The following is a 19,415-nucleotide window of genomic DNA, read 5'->3' on the forward strand; positions in this document are numbered from 1 at the left end:
CCATTGTAATATATGAGGGGCTATTTGATAGCTGAGAGCATTCAGTCAACATGTTTTTGTCCTATTCAGTTCTTTATCTCATGAATACATTTTACACAAATCAATCCTTTCTTGGCATGTTTCACCGCAAGAAAACCTTAACTTTTCAGCAAATAAATGATTTTCTATGATCGTTCCTCTAATGGTTTCCATTAGACGAACAAACGTTGTCAGTCCCTTGCAAAAGCATGCAGCAACTAGTCCACCGGAAGAATTCAGTGTGTCAAGAATTTCCACTGCTTCTACCTCTGTCCTGTTGATGACATACACATCCAGTGTGCCTAGACAGGGGCGTAACAAAAGCCCCTGACGCCCCTGCGGAGCGTGGGGGACCCCAGGCTTACCCATACCGGAGGGGCCAGGCCTGTAACTGAAAATATAAAACTGAGTTATTGGCTTTGCTATTGATTTTATGTTTGTATTGCATGTTTTGGTTAACAATGGCATTGGTGCTACTGTGGAGTATGCACATAGACAAAGCTTCACAGTTGTTGCATACTCACAGAGTGCATCCATTGTTACGGATTATGTCACAGTGCATATTGGCGTAAGAAAGGTGCAATGAATTGGTCAATAGCAAATGCATTAATGGCACAATAAATGCAACTAGTTATTACATTAAGAACCATCACCTGATATGGCCTGAACTATTAACAAACTTAGACTAGCAGGCAAATACATTTAACAAAGAAATATATAAGATGTAAACAATGGAATGCTGATCAACACATGGATCAGTGTGAGGGGAAAGGACATGATGCTGATCAGATAAATGCTCAACGCCCTCCCTCCTGCCGTCTGCCGTGGGCCGTCGCGAGCACTTCCTCGCTGGTGCTGCGAACGTCCAACAGCCGACGCGGCCCGCCCACTCCTTGGAACCACCGCACTGCAGCGAAATACCGGCCGCGGTTAAGGGGTTAAACCCTACCTGTGTCCCAGAGTGGCTACTTTCATTAATACCTCCTTGTAAACACTTTGGAACTTACACAGAGTTGTGAACACAGTCTAGAAATAGCCTTTAGTAAAGATTATACCTATGTACATGCTGAAATATCCTGAGCTTACCTCTTCAGAGTGCCAAGTCCACGAGATCTACCTAGGTGTATTACTTTTTCCAATAGGAGTTCATTAAGTTTGGTCTGAACCACCTGGTTTTGAACCATTTGTGGCAAACTGTTTGTGGTTTTCATATCTTTAGAAGCACAAAGGCAGGGCGGCAACCTAGTCCAATGCAAGCATGGAAACAACCTCTACACTTTGTAATAAATTCTATTTTGGTACTAAAACAAAGAAAGGAACCGTTCACTGTAAATATTCAACCATCTAGCTAATCAGAGAGAGATGTTTCTAGACTGTAGTTTTGTATATCTCATTCTGAGTCAGTGCTACACAGTGTGAGAGAGACAGGACCTTTGAGGCTGGTGGCCATCTGCAACCTCACAGTTTTGGCTTACCTGATAGCTGTCTTCAGGACATCTTGTTGGCCATAGTAAAAATTGCCCCCAAAAACATAGATATTGTTATCCAGTGTAATCACCCCATGGCGAAAACGTGGCATTTCTGGAAGAGAAATCAGCTTGCGCCACTCAATGTACTTCACAAGACCAATTCCTGTGATGAACTTGTGTGCAAACCACAATTCCTTGCTGGGTTTTCTGTTGGAGAGATCATCATTGAGGCTATCCCCTCCAATGATGACCAGAACCTTGTCTGGGAACCGTACGCGGCAAGGAAGCTGGCTGATCAAAGAAGGTCCTGCGGGAACGCTCAGAAGGGAGGCCTCCAGGACTGCATAGCACTTTCCTGATGGGGCCATCAAATCAACAGCTATAATCTGCCTCATCTCCCTGTTGGTCATTAGTGGAAACCTCACACACTTCATGACCCGTGCTGCTTGGGACAGGCGCTGCATACGGTCTGTGTTGATCCACTGGACCACTGATAAGAAGACCTCCAGCTCTGTGGTTGTGTAAAGAGCATCTTTGCTGAGGAAGGTCACAAGCTGATCTGCTGTGAGGTCCTGGTATTTTGGCACTGCCCCCACCTGCTTGAAGTTCCTCAGGATGAACTCCTCAGTGAAGCGCTTGAGATCTTGCAAACCATACGCATCAGCCAGGGACATCACGTCCAAGCTAAACTCAGGACTCATCTCTTCTCGCAGAAATTGGAAGCACAGGTTCAGTATGCTTTGCATCTGGTATTTCATGGCAGCTTCTGTAGTTTCAAAGATACTGTCCCAGTTTACCTGAATGATACCAGAATAGATAAAGTCAATGAACAGACGAAGTTCTGCAACAGAGAGAGTCTTCAGCTCAATTGTTTCCTGTTTTGCTTCTCTCATTTCACTGGTCAACATGCCATGGAAGAAGTCACTCCCAGCCGCTAGAGCTGCACGGTGCACTGGAAGAATACAGGAGAAGAATTAGAAATCTTTTTAATCGAACTAAAATGGTAAACTTGAAATAAGGCTCATACAGCACTTAGATGAATTATGGTTACATGCTCGAGTTGAGGACAGGCAGCTTGAGACAATGGAGTGAGGAGTGAAAGGGGATCCAATTGATTAATGTCTTGACACTGGATTGATTGGCCGGCTGTAACAGGGAAGACTTGCTCTATATTCTTACTTTACGAAAGCATATGATAGGATGCACATTTCAAGGCATCTCACTGTAACCTATAAATAAAAGTAAATTAATACATTTGAAATGTGGCTTGTAATATGACGACTTTTTGTAATGGTTTAGGACTGGAATATAGCATGTTATGACACTGCAATATACTGTTATTTGAATTAGAGCGGTGCATGCAGCAAGGCTGTATGTGCACAATACATTATTCTTTGCATGCCATACAAACTATTAGAACATTAATAGTGCAATGGAAAGAGTGTTATCCAGTAACTCTTGTAGTAAGCCCATCCTCTGAGTCAGGCAATCACTTCAACCTTTGACATCGCTGGAGCTCTGTGCAGTATCATTTAGGGGAAGGACTCCATGTTGCTGCCTCCCACTGAGTCAGGGATTAATTCTTAAACTGACAAAGAAGCCTTTTTGCTGGGGTGAATTGAAGGAAATGAGTTAGCCTACCCTATGTGCGAATGGCCTGTTCTAACTCATTTCAAGTAGTCTTGACTGAAAAGCTTCCAGCCATGCTATGGTGATCAACCTTCCCAAGTTCCATGTTCTGATAAAAGAGAAACAGGGAAATTGATTTATGATTTTGAAAAACCTGCTTTTCCTATTTGCTGCCATGATATGGTGGGTTGAAAGGAACTGTGTATTTTCGCCAAAAGTGCTCCTACATTGTCAAAAGAAGTTCTTTTGATGGCTGAAGGCTGCAGCAAGCTGCAACTCATAGATTTGATGAGCGGGTGTGTGCGGTTTTGTGGTCCACACTGTAACAAAGGCCCTTAATCTTGCAGGTGATTAGGGTTTAGAAACGAACACAGTTACCACATCAGCACTGTGCAGTTATTTGGATGTAATTTGCTTGTTAGTTGGATGTATAGTCAGTGTTATAGATTATAGAAAAGGCATTCAATTAACTAAGCGGCAGCATGGATCACTGCTCTTAGAGGTGCATTCCGCATCCCTCACCTGGTGCTTGAAGGGGAGGGTTCCAGAAATACATTTAGAAAAATCCAAATGAAATTTTGACATGAACTGGGGCTCGACTGACACCAGTTCAACAGAATGGGATGCATTCAATGTTTTGGTTCAGTACTAGGCAAAGCTAATGGGGTGAGCTAACAAATAGAGAAATACATTATGACACAAGAAGATAATTCTGCTGGAAAGAGTTTTGCTGTAGGTCCCAAGGAATAGTGACACAATTATGGCCCTGAAATGTCACCTAGGTGATTTGTGTAAGCGACTAGACATGTATTTGTTCATGTCATACAGACAGAGACTCGATACAAAGGGTGATACATCAGGGAAAACGTTTAGTTTGGTTGTCGAAGAGGGAGATCCAGCAGGAAAATACATCACATATACTGAATGAAGAGATTCAGAACACTCAGGCGAAAATTCATGGGGGTTTCTATCGATATACCCCAAAACAAAAATTAAAATGTTATAAGATAAAAGCTTAAAGTGCAGTAATTCAGTAGAATGTGATAGCTTAGAGTTTCTGGATCGCTCTGCTTTCTCTTTTTCAGGCGGAGGTTAAGTATCAGCATGCTATTTTAAATGCGTCTTCATCATTTTGTTTTTCCCTCCTAGCTATGTGACACCCAGTGGGCATGCTGTTAAGTTTCAGACACTCGCATTCTGAGAGCCAGATGGAAGAATTACTGGAGCTAGGAAGACGTTACAGAGCAGGGCTGTATGTGTTGTAAAGGGCCTCAGCTGTGGCGCATGGTCATAGTCCTAGAAACTCTGGTAACCTGCCAACTGAGTCATGAGTAGGTGAGGGCCACAGTGTACGGATAAAGAAGCAGCGTGATATGAACATCCCATAGGCACTGAGCCAAAATGGGGAACACACCAAAAGGGAAGTACAGAGCTTTGAAAAAAACAAAAGGTATTGGGTTGCCCTGGAGATCATGAAACCTTTTCTTCTCATCTTGTGGTTGCTTGAAAAAAAGTGAAGAGAGAGTATCAGAGAAGAAGGCTCCATCTTGGTACAAGTCATATAGTATATAGGTGTGTGAGTGGATTTGTGAGTCAATGAGTGACTGTGTGAATGATGTATGGGTCTGTGAGTGCGTGTTTGAGTAGCTGGGTGGGTGTGTGAGTGGTTTTGTGAGGGCCTATGTGAGTAGGTTTGCGAGTAGCTGTATGGGTCTGTGAGCGGATGTGTGAATGGCTGTATGGGTCTGTGAGTGGATTTGAGAGTGGCAGAACGGATTTGTGAGTGGGTGTCTAAGTGTCTACGTTGATGTGTGAGTGGTTCTTCTGGGTCTCAAAGTGGATGTATCAGTGACTGTATGGGTGTGTGAGTGGCTGTATGGGTCTGTGATTGGGTTTGTAAGTAGCTGTATGGGTCTATGAGTGGGTACGTATGTAAGTGATCTGTGTGTGAGTGACTGTGTGGGTGTGTGAGTGACTATATGGGTGTGTAAGTAGGTGTTTGAGTGGCTGTGAGTGTGTGTGTGTGTGTGAGGGTATGTGAGAGTAGCTGATTGGGTGTGTGATTGGGTGTCTGAGTGTCTAAGTGGGTATGGCAGGAGGCCAGAACGGAACCTCACCTGCCTCTTTATCCAACAATACTTCACAGTTTTTCTCAAACTATCTACCCAACTGGAGTACTTTCTTCTGGTTAACTAGTAAGTGCTACCTCGTAGGATAAATATCTAGTGCATATACACTACATTTGCGCAATGGGTGGGGGAAGAGGGGTAGAGCTTGCAGATGATTCTGGGCATTTACATACTCAGGGTAATTAAATGGGAGAACCATGGACTCTGCTCTCACCTGGAGATTACAAGAAAGAAGCCACTTGTCACACTTGGTTCAAACAAGATTGCACTCTAATAAATGAAAATCCTGTCAAGTACTACGCATCAGGTGTTAGCCTAACGTATTGTAGTTTGGTGGTCCACATCACTGCACTAAAATACCTTAGCCACGCATTTCAGCGCCTTGACATCACCTGCACACTGTGAGGGAGAAGCTGTGAATGACCACAAAGTCAGAGTGGAGCTGCGTTACCAGCAACGCTGCCGACAAGTGTTGTGCAGACTCTGCTGAAAGACTTGTACTCGCCTCATTCAATCAGGTCTGTATAATAAAAAAGTCACTTTTCACATTAGCAGCCTGCTCACACCTTGGGTCAGAGTGCTGCAGGTTCGGCTAGTATCATACTGCTATTATCAGTGGGTGTAGGCAGCCTTTAGGTGAATCCAGGGGTGGCACCACCCCACCCACCATTAGTACCACTGACTCCTTTTAACGGTCGCGGATTGCATCATCCTCAGATGATCATGGGTGCTGACTGATTTTTTTCTATCTTCGGCATCCACTGCCAGAGTGAGGCTGCTGGTGCCTCTCAGGTTAGTACATGTGGACAAAATCTGTCTCACTATAATGCTGCTGGGTCCAGACTTGGAGCAGGCTCTGGAAGGATGTTTTTAATTCAGTTTGCTGCTGAAGGACCTGGGTCCTCAGGAAGTGCTGTGCCCACCAGAGGTTTCAATGAAATTATAGGGCCATCTATCTTCCCTGACCCTGACACACCTACTGCTGCCCTGTTGTGTATGCATGTGTTGGGGGAGCACTGGTGGTTACTTTGTGTCTGGTCACGGTGTGAGCACAGCCACTGAGTGTCTTTAAAAGGCACACAGCACAGCTCGCCAGTCAAGACAGCGGTGCCAACACTCCATGAACTCCTCACCATGACAGACTTCAATTGTGATGTTCACAGCAACTGATTGCAACCTGTGTGACTCATGGGCACTTCAGCAGCAGCATGAGGCAACAAGCAGCTGCATCATGAGGCAGCGAGCAGCTGCAGCATAGAGCTGTATCTCTGAGAAGCTTGGTCAGAGTTTTTTGTCCACTGGCAATTTTGACTCACTAGTGCTGAGGGCTAATTATCCTGCTCCAAAAGACGCATACCACACATTTATCACAGGCCAGACTGTATTTTCTGAGAATTGAAGCAGTGAGTTAATGATTTTATCACAGAGATTTTAGTGTGGAACTTCTGTTGCACCATAGCATTTATTTCTGAGCTAGGAGGGGTGGGTGATCAGGTACTGTATATATGCCACCTGTAAAGAACGTGTACCATGCAGATCACAGAACTGTATTTTATGTGGATAGCTCAGTGGGTTACTGCTTTTTTTTTACAGAGATTATTATACTTGAAATCTCTGATATTTATCTGTTTTTATTGACTTTATTGCTTGAATCTGCTCACAAGAAACTGTCACTTCAGTGTCCCATATGTGATATTGAATGTCACTCATAAGTACACTGAAACTATAAAATGTCACACAAAAGCAATCGGAAAACTCAGCATCTATGAGATGAACAATTCAATCACCTCATTAAAGATTAATAAAGGGGAGAGGGTTGATTTTGGCCCTGGGACCCAGTGCACTGTTGGGGACCATGGAGGGAGCCTCAATGCGCTTGTGGTCCCTGCCGGCTTCCCACCTACAGTGGGAGCCGGCATTGCTCGAGCATGCAGGGAGCAGCCAAGAATGCTGCTCCCTGTGTGTGGTATTAATTTTGTATTCTGTTTTCCTTTCTGCTTGATAGCGGGCAGCAAAACAGATAAAAAGTCCAATTCCAGGTAGCAGGAGCAGTTTTCATGCTCCCGTCTGCTGGGAGCGGACTTACTGTTGCTCTTACTTGGTGGGAGCAGCTAAAGCTCCCGTCAAGCAAGAGCAACAGCTATAATCCAATATTGTGAGATAGGGAGGAGTCCCTTGGGGGGTTGGCAGCCCCCAGGCTAAAAATAGCTCCAGGAGGGGGATCCTCCTTTTCAAATGCACTTCTTTGCCCTGAGGAGGTGATGATCCTTGGGGCTCTTAACACCATAAGATGGGTGTCCATTTTTCCCCCTCCAATTTTTCAATTAAACCCTGGGGAGGTGGTGGCCCCAGGGACTTTATTGAGCCTAACGTGGGAGGTCCACCCTCCAACCCTCCATTTTCTAGGTAAATCCCCAGGGAGGTGGTGTTCCCCGAGGCTCTAAGTAGCCTGAGAGGGAATCCACATGCCACCCCTCCATTTTCTAGAGATCCTGTCGGGGGTTTTGCCACAAAATCCCCAAAATAGTGGCTAAATTGTAGAAAAACAAATGCACCGTATGTGTGGTCCGTAGAACACCCCAGCACCAGGTCTAGGGGGTCCGAGTATTCCTTCCCTGCCCCCTTTTCTTTTACTTTTGTCTGAGCCCCAAAATGGCAGCCAACACTTCCTAGTTGAAGTGTGGACAGCCAATCAGATATCAGCATGGGACTGTTGTATTCATGGAGCTTTGGTTGCGGGACAACCCCTTTTTGTCAGCCCCCGCTAAATTAATTACCCTGAACTTTTAACAAAACAACTGAACTGGGTGGCGTATACATTTTGAAAATGTCGTCCAGATTTGTCAAATGGCGCCAATGTTATTGGCAAAACAAAAAAGGCTTTTTCTATGGAAACTAGGTCCTCTACTAGAACTACCTACTGGCATACAGTCACTCAGACATTCACTCACATGCTGATACAGACAGTCACACAACCGCTCAGATGAGGTATTTTAACCCCTTTACCGTGGCGATAATTTCGCCGCAGTGCGGGGTTCTATTGTGTGGGCGGGCCCGCGTCGGCCAACGGACGTGCGCAGCACTACCAAGGTAGTGCTCGTGACAGCCGTTGGCCAATGGCAGCAACAAAGGGGTTAAAATAGTATGGGTAATTACTAGTACAGGAGAAGTGTGGCTCACCGGTTAGGTGGAGAAGTGTGGCTCACCGGTTAGAGCAGGCAGACCCTGAAGCAGAGGTCAGACCCGGGACCAGGGTTCAATTCCCGACGTGGCAGGGTCTTGAGCTCAAATGTCCATGGACTTGATAATTCTCGCTTCGGTGCCTGACCTAATCATGGGTTCACACTCTGCAACTCTGGGCATTAAGCTTGCTTAATCTCCACAACGGCCCCCCGTGGCGGGATGCCTGGCTTTCACCTTGGGGATGCCCAGTAGGGGCTATCTCACTGAGAAAAGCCAGGACGGGTTCCCAAGGCAAGCGCGGAGATACCCCTTCGGGGGTCGATTCTGGCGCTATATAAGAAACATAATAATAATAATAATAACTTATGCTGTAGCTTAGTATATATCTTTAATTCTCAGAAATGTTTATGAAACACTAGTACTCATGGGATGATGTCATCAGTGATGTCATTTAAAATGCCATCAGTGATATTACTGACCAAGTCATGAGTGGTGCAATATGTGAGGTTATAAGCAGTGCATTGCTGGGGAATAATTTATAGTTAGCTCGGGTGACTATAACTACTGAATGTCACTGGTTTTCTACAAGGGAAAAAATAGTATAATTATAACGTCCCTGTAACCTTTATTTTTTGCAGTGAATTTTCATGTTTTAAAAAAATCAATTTCCTAACTATAACATCCCTGAAACCTTTGTTTTTTCTAGTGAATTTCAAAGGTTTTTAAATTGTATTTCCTAACAGTAACCTGTAACTCTTGAGAGTGTGTGTGCGAGTGAGTACATGAGTGTCTTAAAGGGTGTGCGATTGGGTATGTGAGTGTCTGAATGGGCCTGGCATTGGCTGCATAAGTGTATCACTGGGTGTGTGAGTAGGTGTTTGAGTGAGTGGGTCTGTGACTGGGAGTGCATCTCTCTGAGTAGTTCTGTGAGTGAATGCATGAGTTTATCAGTGGGTCTGTGAGTGAGTGTATGAGTCTATGCTTGGGTCTGATAATAGGCTTGTGAGTCTGAGTGGGTCTGCCAGTGGGTCTTAAGTGTTTCATTGGGTCTGTAAGTAGGTGTGTGAGTGAGTGGGTCTGTGAGTGGGTGTGGGAGCCCCTGACTGGGACTGTGGGTGTGTGTGTGCAAGTCTCTGAGCGGGTCTGTAAGCGGGCGCATGAGTCTCTGAGTGGGTCTGTGAGTTACTGCATGAGTTTGTCAGTGGATCTGTGAGTGCATGAGTCTCTGTGGCAGTGTGAGTGGATGCATCAGTGTTCTCTGTTTTGCCCTCTTCCACTGTTTTGCTTTTCCTGCTCATTTATCTCCCCTCTAGTTTTGCCCTCTTCTGCCCTGTTTTGTCTTTTATGCAAATTTTCTACTGTCTGTTTTGCCTTCTATGCTCTTTATTCTGCCCTCTGTTTTGCCTTTCCTGCTAATTGTTTTGCCCTCTATCTCCCCTTTCGTTAGAGACTACCACTTCTGTGGGGCTTTACTGATATTAAGGAGGGGGGCCACGGGGGACCAACTCCATTGAGCACCAGGAGCCCCAGGGACTATTACCTCCCCTGGGTTTTATTTTAAGCAAAGGAGGTGGGCACATGGACTCCCCTTCTAGGGCTTTCCTATGCCCCAGGGACCACCACCTCCCCGGAGCTAACTTAAGAATTACCACCCCTAGGCAAATACATTATTTGAAGTCAGAGGGGAGCTGTGTAGATCCCATCCCTGGGACTATTCAGCCCCAGGGACCCCATCCCATGGCCTTATCTCAATGGGGAGGGGAGCTGGGTGGCCCCAATACCTGGGCTGATTTCGGCCCTGGGAACCCCACACTCCTGGGCCTGGCCATGTCTCCTGGTTCCCCCAGGACACCCAGTGTGCAGCATGGGGACCAAAGGGGAGCCTCAAGGCCCCTGCGGCCCCAGCCAGCTCCCTGCCTTCTCAGGGAGCAACATTGCTTCAATCTTTTCATTTGTTTCCCTGCCCGCATGAAAGTGGGCTGGAAAAACAGATGGAAACTACATTGTCAGCAAGTGGAAGTTGTTTCACAGTTCTTGCTTGCTGAGATTGGAGTTGGTGTTCGTTTTGACTTGGCAGGGGCTTTGACAGCTCCTGGGAAGATAGAGCAAACAGCTATGTCCCTGGGAGGAGATAGTATTGGCTCTAGGAGGGGGGCAGTGCGTCCTCTCTCCTTTCTTCTGAATAGGCTGGACCTGGGGAGGTGGTGGACTCCGGGGCAATATATGGTCTGGGAGGAGGGCTACACATCCCCCTTCCCAGTAGTATTTCTGTTTTATGCCCCAGGGACGTGGTGATTCCCGGATTTGGGGTGTCCGTTTAGCACAGGTAATCTGTGTTTATTTCTGTGAAGAAGTGGTCCCTGTAGTTTCTACAAGACCAGGAGGAGACGCATGCAGCCCCCTTCTTTATTGAAAACTAAGCCTGGGGGAGGTGGTGGTCCCCGGGGCTTCTAATAGCCCAGGAGATGGGTTGGCATGCCCCTCCCTCCATTATTGAAAATAAAGCCCTGGGAAGGTGGTGGTCCACAGGGCTCAAAGAGCCTCAAGAGGGGTGCCATGTGCAACCCCCTTTTTTTAAAATAAAAAAGCCTCCAGGACCTGGCCACCCAGGGTCTCATTTATAAACAAGCACAGGAGCCCATGCTTGTTTTTTAAAATTTTTGCTGGTGTTGCAGATCCACCTTGATTTTCAGCAGAATTATTCTTCTTTGAAGGTATTTTTGCCCTGTCGGGGTCCTAGTGTTACCCCACGACTGAAACAAGGGGTCAGGGAATTCCTACCCTGCCATTTAAAAAAATAATGTTTTTTATGGGACTCGGCTGAGTCCCAAGATGGCTACTAACACTTCCTGTTTGAAGTGTTGGAAGCTAATCAGATATCAGCACAAGATCCGGAGGCATTTGCAGAGCATTTTCATATATATATATATATATATATATATATATATATATATATATATATATATATATATATATATATATATATATATATATATATATAAATATATATATATATATATATATATATATATATATATATATATATATATATATATATATATATATATATCAAACGAAGTAGGTTAATCTTAGGAATGCCAGTTGTTAGTTCTGTCCCAAGTAGAAAAACCAACGAATCCCAAATTGCTGGCAGAAGGTACTTTATTTAAGTGAAGGTCACAGCAGCGCTCACAGATGACGCGTTTCGGGCGGATGCCCTTGCTCACATAAAAAATGTATATATATATATGTATGTATATATGTATGTATATATATATATATATAAGCCAATCAGATATCAGCACAAGATCCGGAGGCATTGCAGAGCATTTTCATATATATATGCCGCTCAGCAGACCTTTATGAACATAACAAAGTCATTTTGGAACTTATGCATTGGTGTCTTAATAACAATTATTTTGCCTTTGGGAAGGACACATGGAGACAACTAAGAGGTGTGGCTATGGGTTCCTGTTTCTCCCCCAGCTACGCGTGCTTGCACGTGGGCTGGTGGGAGGAACAGGTCCTAGGCATTTTACATGCAGTATGGGTTAGAGAGAAAATCATCAAATATCTAAGATATATTGATGATATTTTTATTTTGTGGCAGGGAAGTGAGGAAGAAGCTCAGGTGTTTCTGAATGAAATCAATGAAAACTCTCTAAATCTTCATTTTACCTCACACATGAGTGTCCGCCATATAGAATTCCTGGATGTACAGGTTTATGTGGAACAAAACAAACTAATTTCCACTCTACATCGCAAACCTTCGGCGGGAAATACCCTTCTGCACGCCTCTAGCCTCCACCCTAAACATACTATTTATAGTATCCCTCTAGGCGAAATTCTCAGAATTAAACGCATTTGTAGCTCCACATCGGAGTTTGAAAAATGTATCCATGACCTCAGAATCAGATTTTTGGAGCGTGGCTACTCTAACCAAATTTTTAACCAAGCCTTGGCTAAGGCAAGGTTAAGGAGTAGAGAAAGTTTATTTCTGACATCTGATTCTGAGAATGTTGAAGTATCTGATACCATAGTGCATACATGTCCTAGGTTCATTACAACCTTCAGCAGCGATGAGCACGCCATCAAGAGAATTATTCAAAAAAATTGGCCCATTATTCTCACTGATAATATTTTAAGCCCTACCCTACCAGTTAGACCGGCAGTAACTTATCGTAGAGCTAGAAATATGGGCAGCTCTCTTGATGTCAGTAGTCCGGAATTAAAACAAAAAGACATATGGTTAAAAGCTAAACCCGGATTCCGAAAGTGCTCTCATTGCAGGGCCTGTAAATTTGGGGAGAACAAAACACACTACCGGACACCTTTTTGTCTCAATGATATCCCAATTAAAGGCAACTATGACTGTAAAACGGACTTCGCGGTCTATGTTCTGACGTGCACCTGTGGACTACATTACATCGGTAGTACGATATCCCAGGTGCACGTCAGAATTTTACAGCATTTAAGGGCTATACTTCATACTGATCCGTCCTATCCTGTAGCACGCCACTTTGCGGCTAAACACAACAAAGATCTCAACTGTTTGAGATACTATGTGATAGGATCAGTATTGCCCTTACTGAGAGGAGGTAACAGAGAGTTGTTATTGCGACAACTTGAAACACGTTATATATTGGAGTTCAACAGTAAATGGCCTAATGGCCTCAACAATACTGAAGATTTTTATAACTTTTTGTAGATCAGTATGAACTCGGCTTGCACAATATGTATCACTCTGTTCCTTCCTGGGGATTCTGTCTCATCTCATTAAGTCCATGTAGGTTCATATCATTCTATCTGCCCTCATGGCAAAGAGTAGTCAGGTTCCCTGTTGCTCAGCATGACACATTATACTCGGCAGATATGTGTACATCCTCTCTCTTGTATTTTGAATATTGATAGATAGTCAGGTTCCCTGTTATCTATCGTGGGTTGACTACTATTCTAAATCAATAGCACTTTATTATGTAAAATAATATGAATTGTTTTACATATTTATGTGTTATTTATATGTCTACATTTGTGCCGTGTCTTAACCATTTTTAAGATCATTGGTTTATAACTCTTCCCTTCACACATTTTTTATCACATTTTATCACATTTTAACACTATTTAATGTTTATATATAGTCTGCAATGTTTTTTTAGACAACATTAGTAAGAAATTTATGTTTTTAGAAATGTCATTTTAATACAAAGAACATTCCCTGATTTTATGACGGGTAATAATTGTGTTTTTGAGTGCATTCTTTGATAGTTCATGAATTTGTATTGTATTTTATTGTCTTTATGAATTTGCAGTCTGCACTTTATCTTTAGCCTCTTTGCACACTAGGCATGGTTGTCCTAGCTTTGTTGTGGTTGTTAGCTATAATAGCTCCGTCAAGCCTTATATTCATGGAAAGATGTTAATTTTTCCGATATTACAATTTCAAGATTGATTTTGATATTAACTTTTACTATCTTCGTTGGATAACTGTTATTTGCTCTTAACATCTACTGTATATATGATGTGCCTGGATTTAACCAGTTAGTAGTTCCTCTTTAGGAATCTATGTGACAATAACACAGTATATGTCTATAATACAAATTTATATTAGCGCATTCATGCCGACATTTGTACAAAAAGGTTTTTATATATAAAACAAATAATGATTAACTTTTGCTTATGTACTTGGAGCCTGCAATAAGATAGTTTGTTTTCCCTTGTTATTGGGGTCATGTGACTCCTATGGGATCACGGGTTGTAGGCGGAGCACTTTAAACACTTTAAAAGCACTGTATTGCACACCAATGCCTTGCATGTGAACAAGGGCTGCAAAGCCCGAAACGCGTCATGTTTTGGTTGGAAATTGGGAAAAAGCTGGTGAAATAAAAACACTTACCCGAATGCTGTGGTCTGTCTCCTGCTTCGCTGGTCTTGCTGGACTGGAGGTGGTCGTTTGGAGTTACTGTCGATATATATATATATATATATATATATATATTACCTACTGGCTATCGCCAGTAGGTATATATAGTTAGGATTTTTTCCCTATGGCATTTTTGAAAATTCTATGTCTAATAACTTTGGCGTTTGTGGACGGAATCGGCTGAAATTTTCAGGAAAATGGCACATTTTGTTTCTGAGCAGCCCTTGAAAATTTGGGGGGGTTTTGTCGAGGGGGGGCCGAGAAAAAAGGGGGGTCCCAAAACACGTTTTTCCCATGTTAATTTCCATAGGGCGGTTGGACTCACTTTTAGCTCGAACGGCTGAATGGATTTGCACGAAACTTGGCAAAATTTCTGCATTCCGATTTCTGCAAGCAAAAACCCGGGGGCATATTACGAACAACTAGCGATAATTTTTGTCTCTAACTTGTTTAGAGACAAAAATTATCACCGCACATCGGCGATTTTTATCGCAGATAAACTTTGCTATTATCGCAGAAAAGTCAGCGATATTCATGTATTATCGAGAAAATGCTCTTAGCCATGTTATCCACCTCCCATTGGATAACATGGCTAAGAACTGCTCAGGGCAGGTGTTAGATTTTGGAGATATTCGCGCTTAGCGCGAATATCTACAAAAGTTGGTAATAGGAGATAGCGATGGATAGGGACTGTTTCCAGTCGCTAACATCTTGGCACGCCCACTTTGCATGTCATTAGTGATAAATATCACTGATATGCAAAGCGGGGCCCAAGATGGTCGCTATCACCTTTTAGCTGTCACTAACTGGTGTTAGCGACAGCTTGGTAATAGGGAGATAATTTTATCTATTTTTTTTTTGGCTTTTAAAGTCCAAAAAGCGGAAATAAACCCCCTTGATAATATGCCCCATGATTTCTCGGGAGTTTCAGCTGACAGGGCTTGGTATTGTGTTACGTGCTAATTCTTCCAGGAAACGTCAGAGGGTCGATGCAGGGGTTCTAGAAGGGGTGATAAACCATTTAAGCCTCATGAACAAGCGCATGGTCTTTTAAAGATTTGTGAAGTACTCGGGGCGGCGGTGTGTGTGTGCCCTCTTTCAGGAGCGGGCGGGGGGGGGCACTGCCAGCAACTTGCCAGGCCAGGCAGTGTTCAACACGTGCGTCACCCTTTCTCTGCCTGCTATTGCGCTCCATGCTTCGGAAAGGTAAGAAAAAGAACGTGCATTTGAGTTTGAAATGTCCGATCTTGTAGCAGTACACTTGCAAAGCCCACACATGACAATAACCCGATTCAAGGCCCCATTCACCCGATTTTTTAAACATATATAGCACTCCAACAAAGTTAGATTTTAAAACTTTATTAACATTTAACTATAATGAACGTAACAAAAACTGTAAAAACATTTAAACATTTTTCACCCAAAAAAGCAACAATGGTCAGAAGCTGTCTTTTGTGCGAATAGTCCCAAGGCAGCACAACGTGCAGAGTTCTGGACGGCACCCAGGTGATGTCGCCTGGGTGCCGCACTGGTTTTGGGATCCTACAATGATGCTCCGAAAATTGGCGTGGGGCGTCCCGGGTGGGGCGAGGGGAGGCCTCGTCAGTAGTGGTCTGTTGTGCGAATAGTCCCAAGGCAGCAGAACGCGCTGAGATGTTGATGGCACCCAGGTGATGTCCAGTAAACTGCTGCACTGGTTTTGGTATCCTACAATGCTGCTCCGAAAATTGGCGTGCGGCGGCCCGGGGGGGGGCCGTGGGGGAGGCGGCGTGAACGGGCCTCCCCAGGTGGCGGCCATCCAGCTGAGTTGCGCCCGCTCTTGCGGCTACAGCGTCTCGCTCACCATGTTGTTGAGTTGCTCCCACTCTTGCAGTGCAGCGATAGGCGCCTGCCACAGGACTCTTAAAATGGCGGACGGCTCTTCGGTTTTGGGCCTGGTGCACTGAAATGGCCCTGGGACACCTTGGAACTCGGACGCTTGCCTGCTAGGGCTTGGGCTCCATTCTCAAAAAGCGTCCCCTCAGCTGTGAAGATTCTACAAAAGTCTTGGGGGCCCTCGACTCCCGCAGGCTTCCGGTGGGGAGCGGCTGCCATGATTGCTCGCGGAATGACCACGACGGAGCCACGAGATGGTGGTGCTCTCATGCTGACGCCAACTTCAGTCTGAATGATCCAGAAACAAGGTGGGGCTTTCATCGTTTGGGAAAAAAAAATGTTCTAAACCAATGAAAAGTGTTATTTTTAGGTCATATGACCAAGCCTTCCATCTTTAGGAAACCAAAAGTAAAATGATCCAATGAAAAGTTTTATAAACAAGTCACATGACCTGTTATGCGGCATAGGGCTACAAAAAGCGTAGAAAATCCGTTGGCACGTGAGGCGGCGTCAGTAGCGGACCGATGTGCGAATAGGCCGAAGGCAGCACAACGCGTCGAGATCCGGATGGCACCGAGGTGGTGTCCAGCAAATTGCCGCACTGGTGTGGCCATCCTACAATGCTGCGCCGAAAGACGGCGTGTCCAGCTGAGTTGCGGTCACTCTTGCGGTACAGTGACTCGAACGCGCCGAGATCCGGATGGCACCGGGGTGGTGTCCAGCAAATTGCCGCACTGGTGTGGCCATCCTACAATGCTGCGCCGAAAGACGGCGTGTCCAGCTGAGTTGCGGTCACTCTTTCGGTACAGTGAGTCGAACGCGCCGAGATCCGGATGGCACCGAGGTTGTGTCCAGCAATTTGCCGCACTGGTGTGGCCATCCTACAATGCTGCGCCGAAAGTCGGCGTGGGGTGCCCCGTTGGCTTATGAGGTGATGTCAGTAGTGGACCGATGTGTGAATAGGTCGGAACCAGCACAAGGCGCCAAGATCCGAATGGCAAGTCCTGGATGTTGAGTGCCTCAGTTGAGATTTCTGAGCAGTGCTTGTAAGACTGTCTGAAGCTTATTTGCACCTGCTGCAGCTTCACTATTGCCCTTGTGTGGCCAAAGGTCGCACATGACATAGGCGGCCGGCTCCCGAGGTCCGGCGGAACTTTTTTCCTTTTCCTTTCTGCTTCTTTTCCTACAATCCGTTTCATCTGAAGACACGACCAGGTCCCTGAATGTGTGCAGGGGGACGCTATTGATTGAATGAAAATGGCGGCTTGACACAAAGCTGACTCAAGCGTTGCTGTTGATGCTATACAGACAAAAATTGGTTTTCAGTTTGTACATTCTTCAGGATTTTTTTTTCTATCCAAGTCTGATTGAGAGTTTGTAGAAAAATGGCTTCAGATTTTCCACATACTACTCTTCAACATTCTTCCTAAATGTAACAATGTGAAACTCACTAGGAGAACGGCTGTTTCTGTTTCCTTTCAAAATGCTGCCAACAATATTTTCTGAATGGAAGACACCATCTTGTAGCATAAAGGGCCGAAAGGGGTTCTGGTCTGGCCGATGGTTGGTGGAGACATTTTGACTATATCTTGGACCTGCCCGGCCTCGCACAAAATGGCGCCGGTATAAATGGGACTCGTAACTCCTTGCCCGCAAATGTATATCTAGAAAATGTTATTGTAAGTGGCCCTGTCGTATTTTAATTACAAAATGTACGTCCACCGATTCCGCAACTGTTAGACACCTTTGTTCTTGCAACCTAATGGCCCGCTCGTTACGTTCCTCTTCAGTGTAAATGTCTCCTCATCATATACGATTTCAGTTTGCTCCGTGGCCGGCCCACGTGGTTATAGGCCCGTATTTGTATACTGACATTTTCACAATAAAGGTTTTTAAAACAAAACACGGTAGTAGTATTTACATTGGTAAAGTTTTTACTTTTAGTCACTGTTTTCGAATCAGTAAAAGGCAAGTGAAATAAAGCAGTCCAATTACATGACGGATAAAAGGTATAATATGTAGGAACGCAGTAAAGATAAATGGTCAAGGGCAGTTGTGTTTTTCATTTCTGCAACATAAAGTGATCGATAAGAATCTGATAATCAGGCGTATCGGCGACTAAGACAGCAGGCCGAGTCTCTTTTACTCAACGGCTCCGTCATGGAATGAAGAAACGACCTTTTTCTCGAAAAAGGAATATATTTTACTTGCAGGACAGTTGTAAATTTTCCGGGAAAGTACATTAGCCTGGAATATTGTAACATATATGTTTTAAAAAAAATAATGTTCGAAAACAATAAAAAGCGTAATTTTTAGGTCATATGACCAAGCTTTTCATCATTAAAATAACAAAAGCAAAAAGAACCAATGAAAAGTTTTATTAACAAGTCACATGACCTGTTATGCTTACGTTACGCGCTGCGCGCCGCGCCTCGGATCACTTCCGGGTGCGCTAACGCGGCGTGTCATATAACGCATTACGCGACAACGTAGGTCAAGAATATAGTCAAAATGTCTCCACCAACCAGCGTTCGGAACACAACCCCTTTCAGTAGTCCAAAAAGTTCTGTTAAATGACAACAGAGGGGACAGGCAAGAAGAACCATCAGTCAAAGAGGGGAGGGCAAGTTCTTCTCTTCCGGGTCATGTTGGGGCGCTACCGGAACTGATCGAATTGGTAGTCTACAGTGTTTCTGGATGTTTCAGACTAAAACTGGCGTCAGCATGAGAGCACTACCATCTCGTAGCTCCGTCGTGGCTATTCCACGAGCAATCATGGCAGCCGCTCCCCACCAGAAGCCTGCGGGAGTCGGAGGCCCCCAAGACTTTTGTAGAATCTTCACGGCTGAGGGGACGCTTTCGAGAATGGGACCCAAGCCCTATCAGGGAAGCGTCCGAGTTCAAAGGTGTCCCAGGGCCATTTTAGTGGACCAGGCCCAAAACCGAAGAGCCGGCCGCCATTTTGAGAGTCCTGTGGCAGCCGCCTATCGCTGCACCGCAAGAGCGGGAGCAACTCAACTACATGATGAGCGAGACGCTGTAGTCGCAAGAGCGGGCGGTAAACAGCTGAATGGCGGAAGAGGCACAGTGTAGCAAAAGCGGGCGGAATGGCAACTGAAACGGTAAAGGGGCGCCCCACTACAGCGTGTCTTCAGGTCAAACGGATTGTGGGACAAGGTCCAGAATTGAAGA

The 19,415-nt window shown here is 44.8% G+C and overlaps 1 protein-coding gene across 1 annotated transcript in view; it reads right to left on the reverse strand.

Moving 5' to 3' along the window:
* The window catches only part of LOC147712313 (kelch-like protein 33), a 90,910-nt gene that overhangs the window by 18,007 nt on the left and 53,488 nt on the right, over positions 1-19,415 (reverse strand). The window contains exon 2 of the mRNA XM_086920310.1: positions 1,494-2,439. Coding sequence (XP_086776436.1) covers positions 1,494-2,439 — 946 coding nt within the window. The remainder of the gene's footprint in view (positions 1-1,493; positions 2,440-19,415) is intronic.

Source organism: Lissotriton vulgaris, chromosome 5, assembly GCF_964263255.1.
Source record: "Lissotriton vulgaris chromosome 5, aLisVul1.2, whole genome shotgun sequence".
Taxonomy (NCBI): Eukaryota; Metazoa; Chordata; class Amphibia; order Caudata; family Salamandridae; genus Lissotriton; species Lissotriton vulgaris.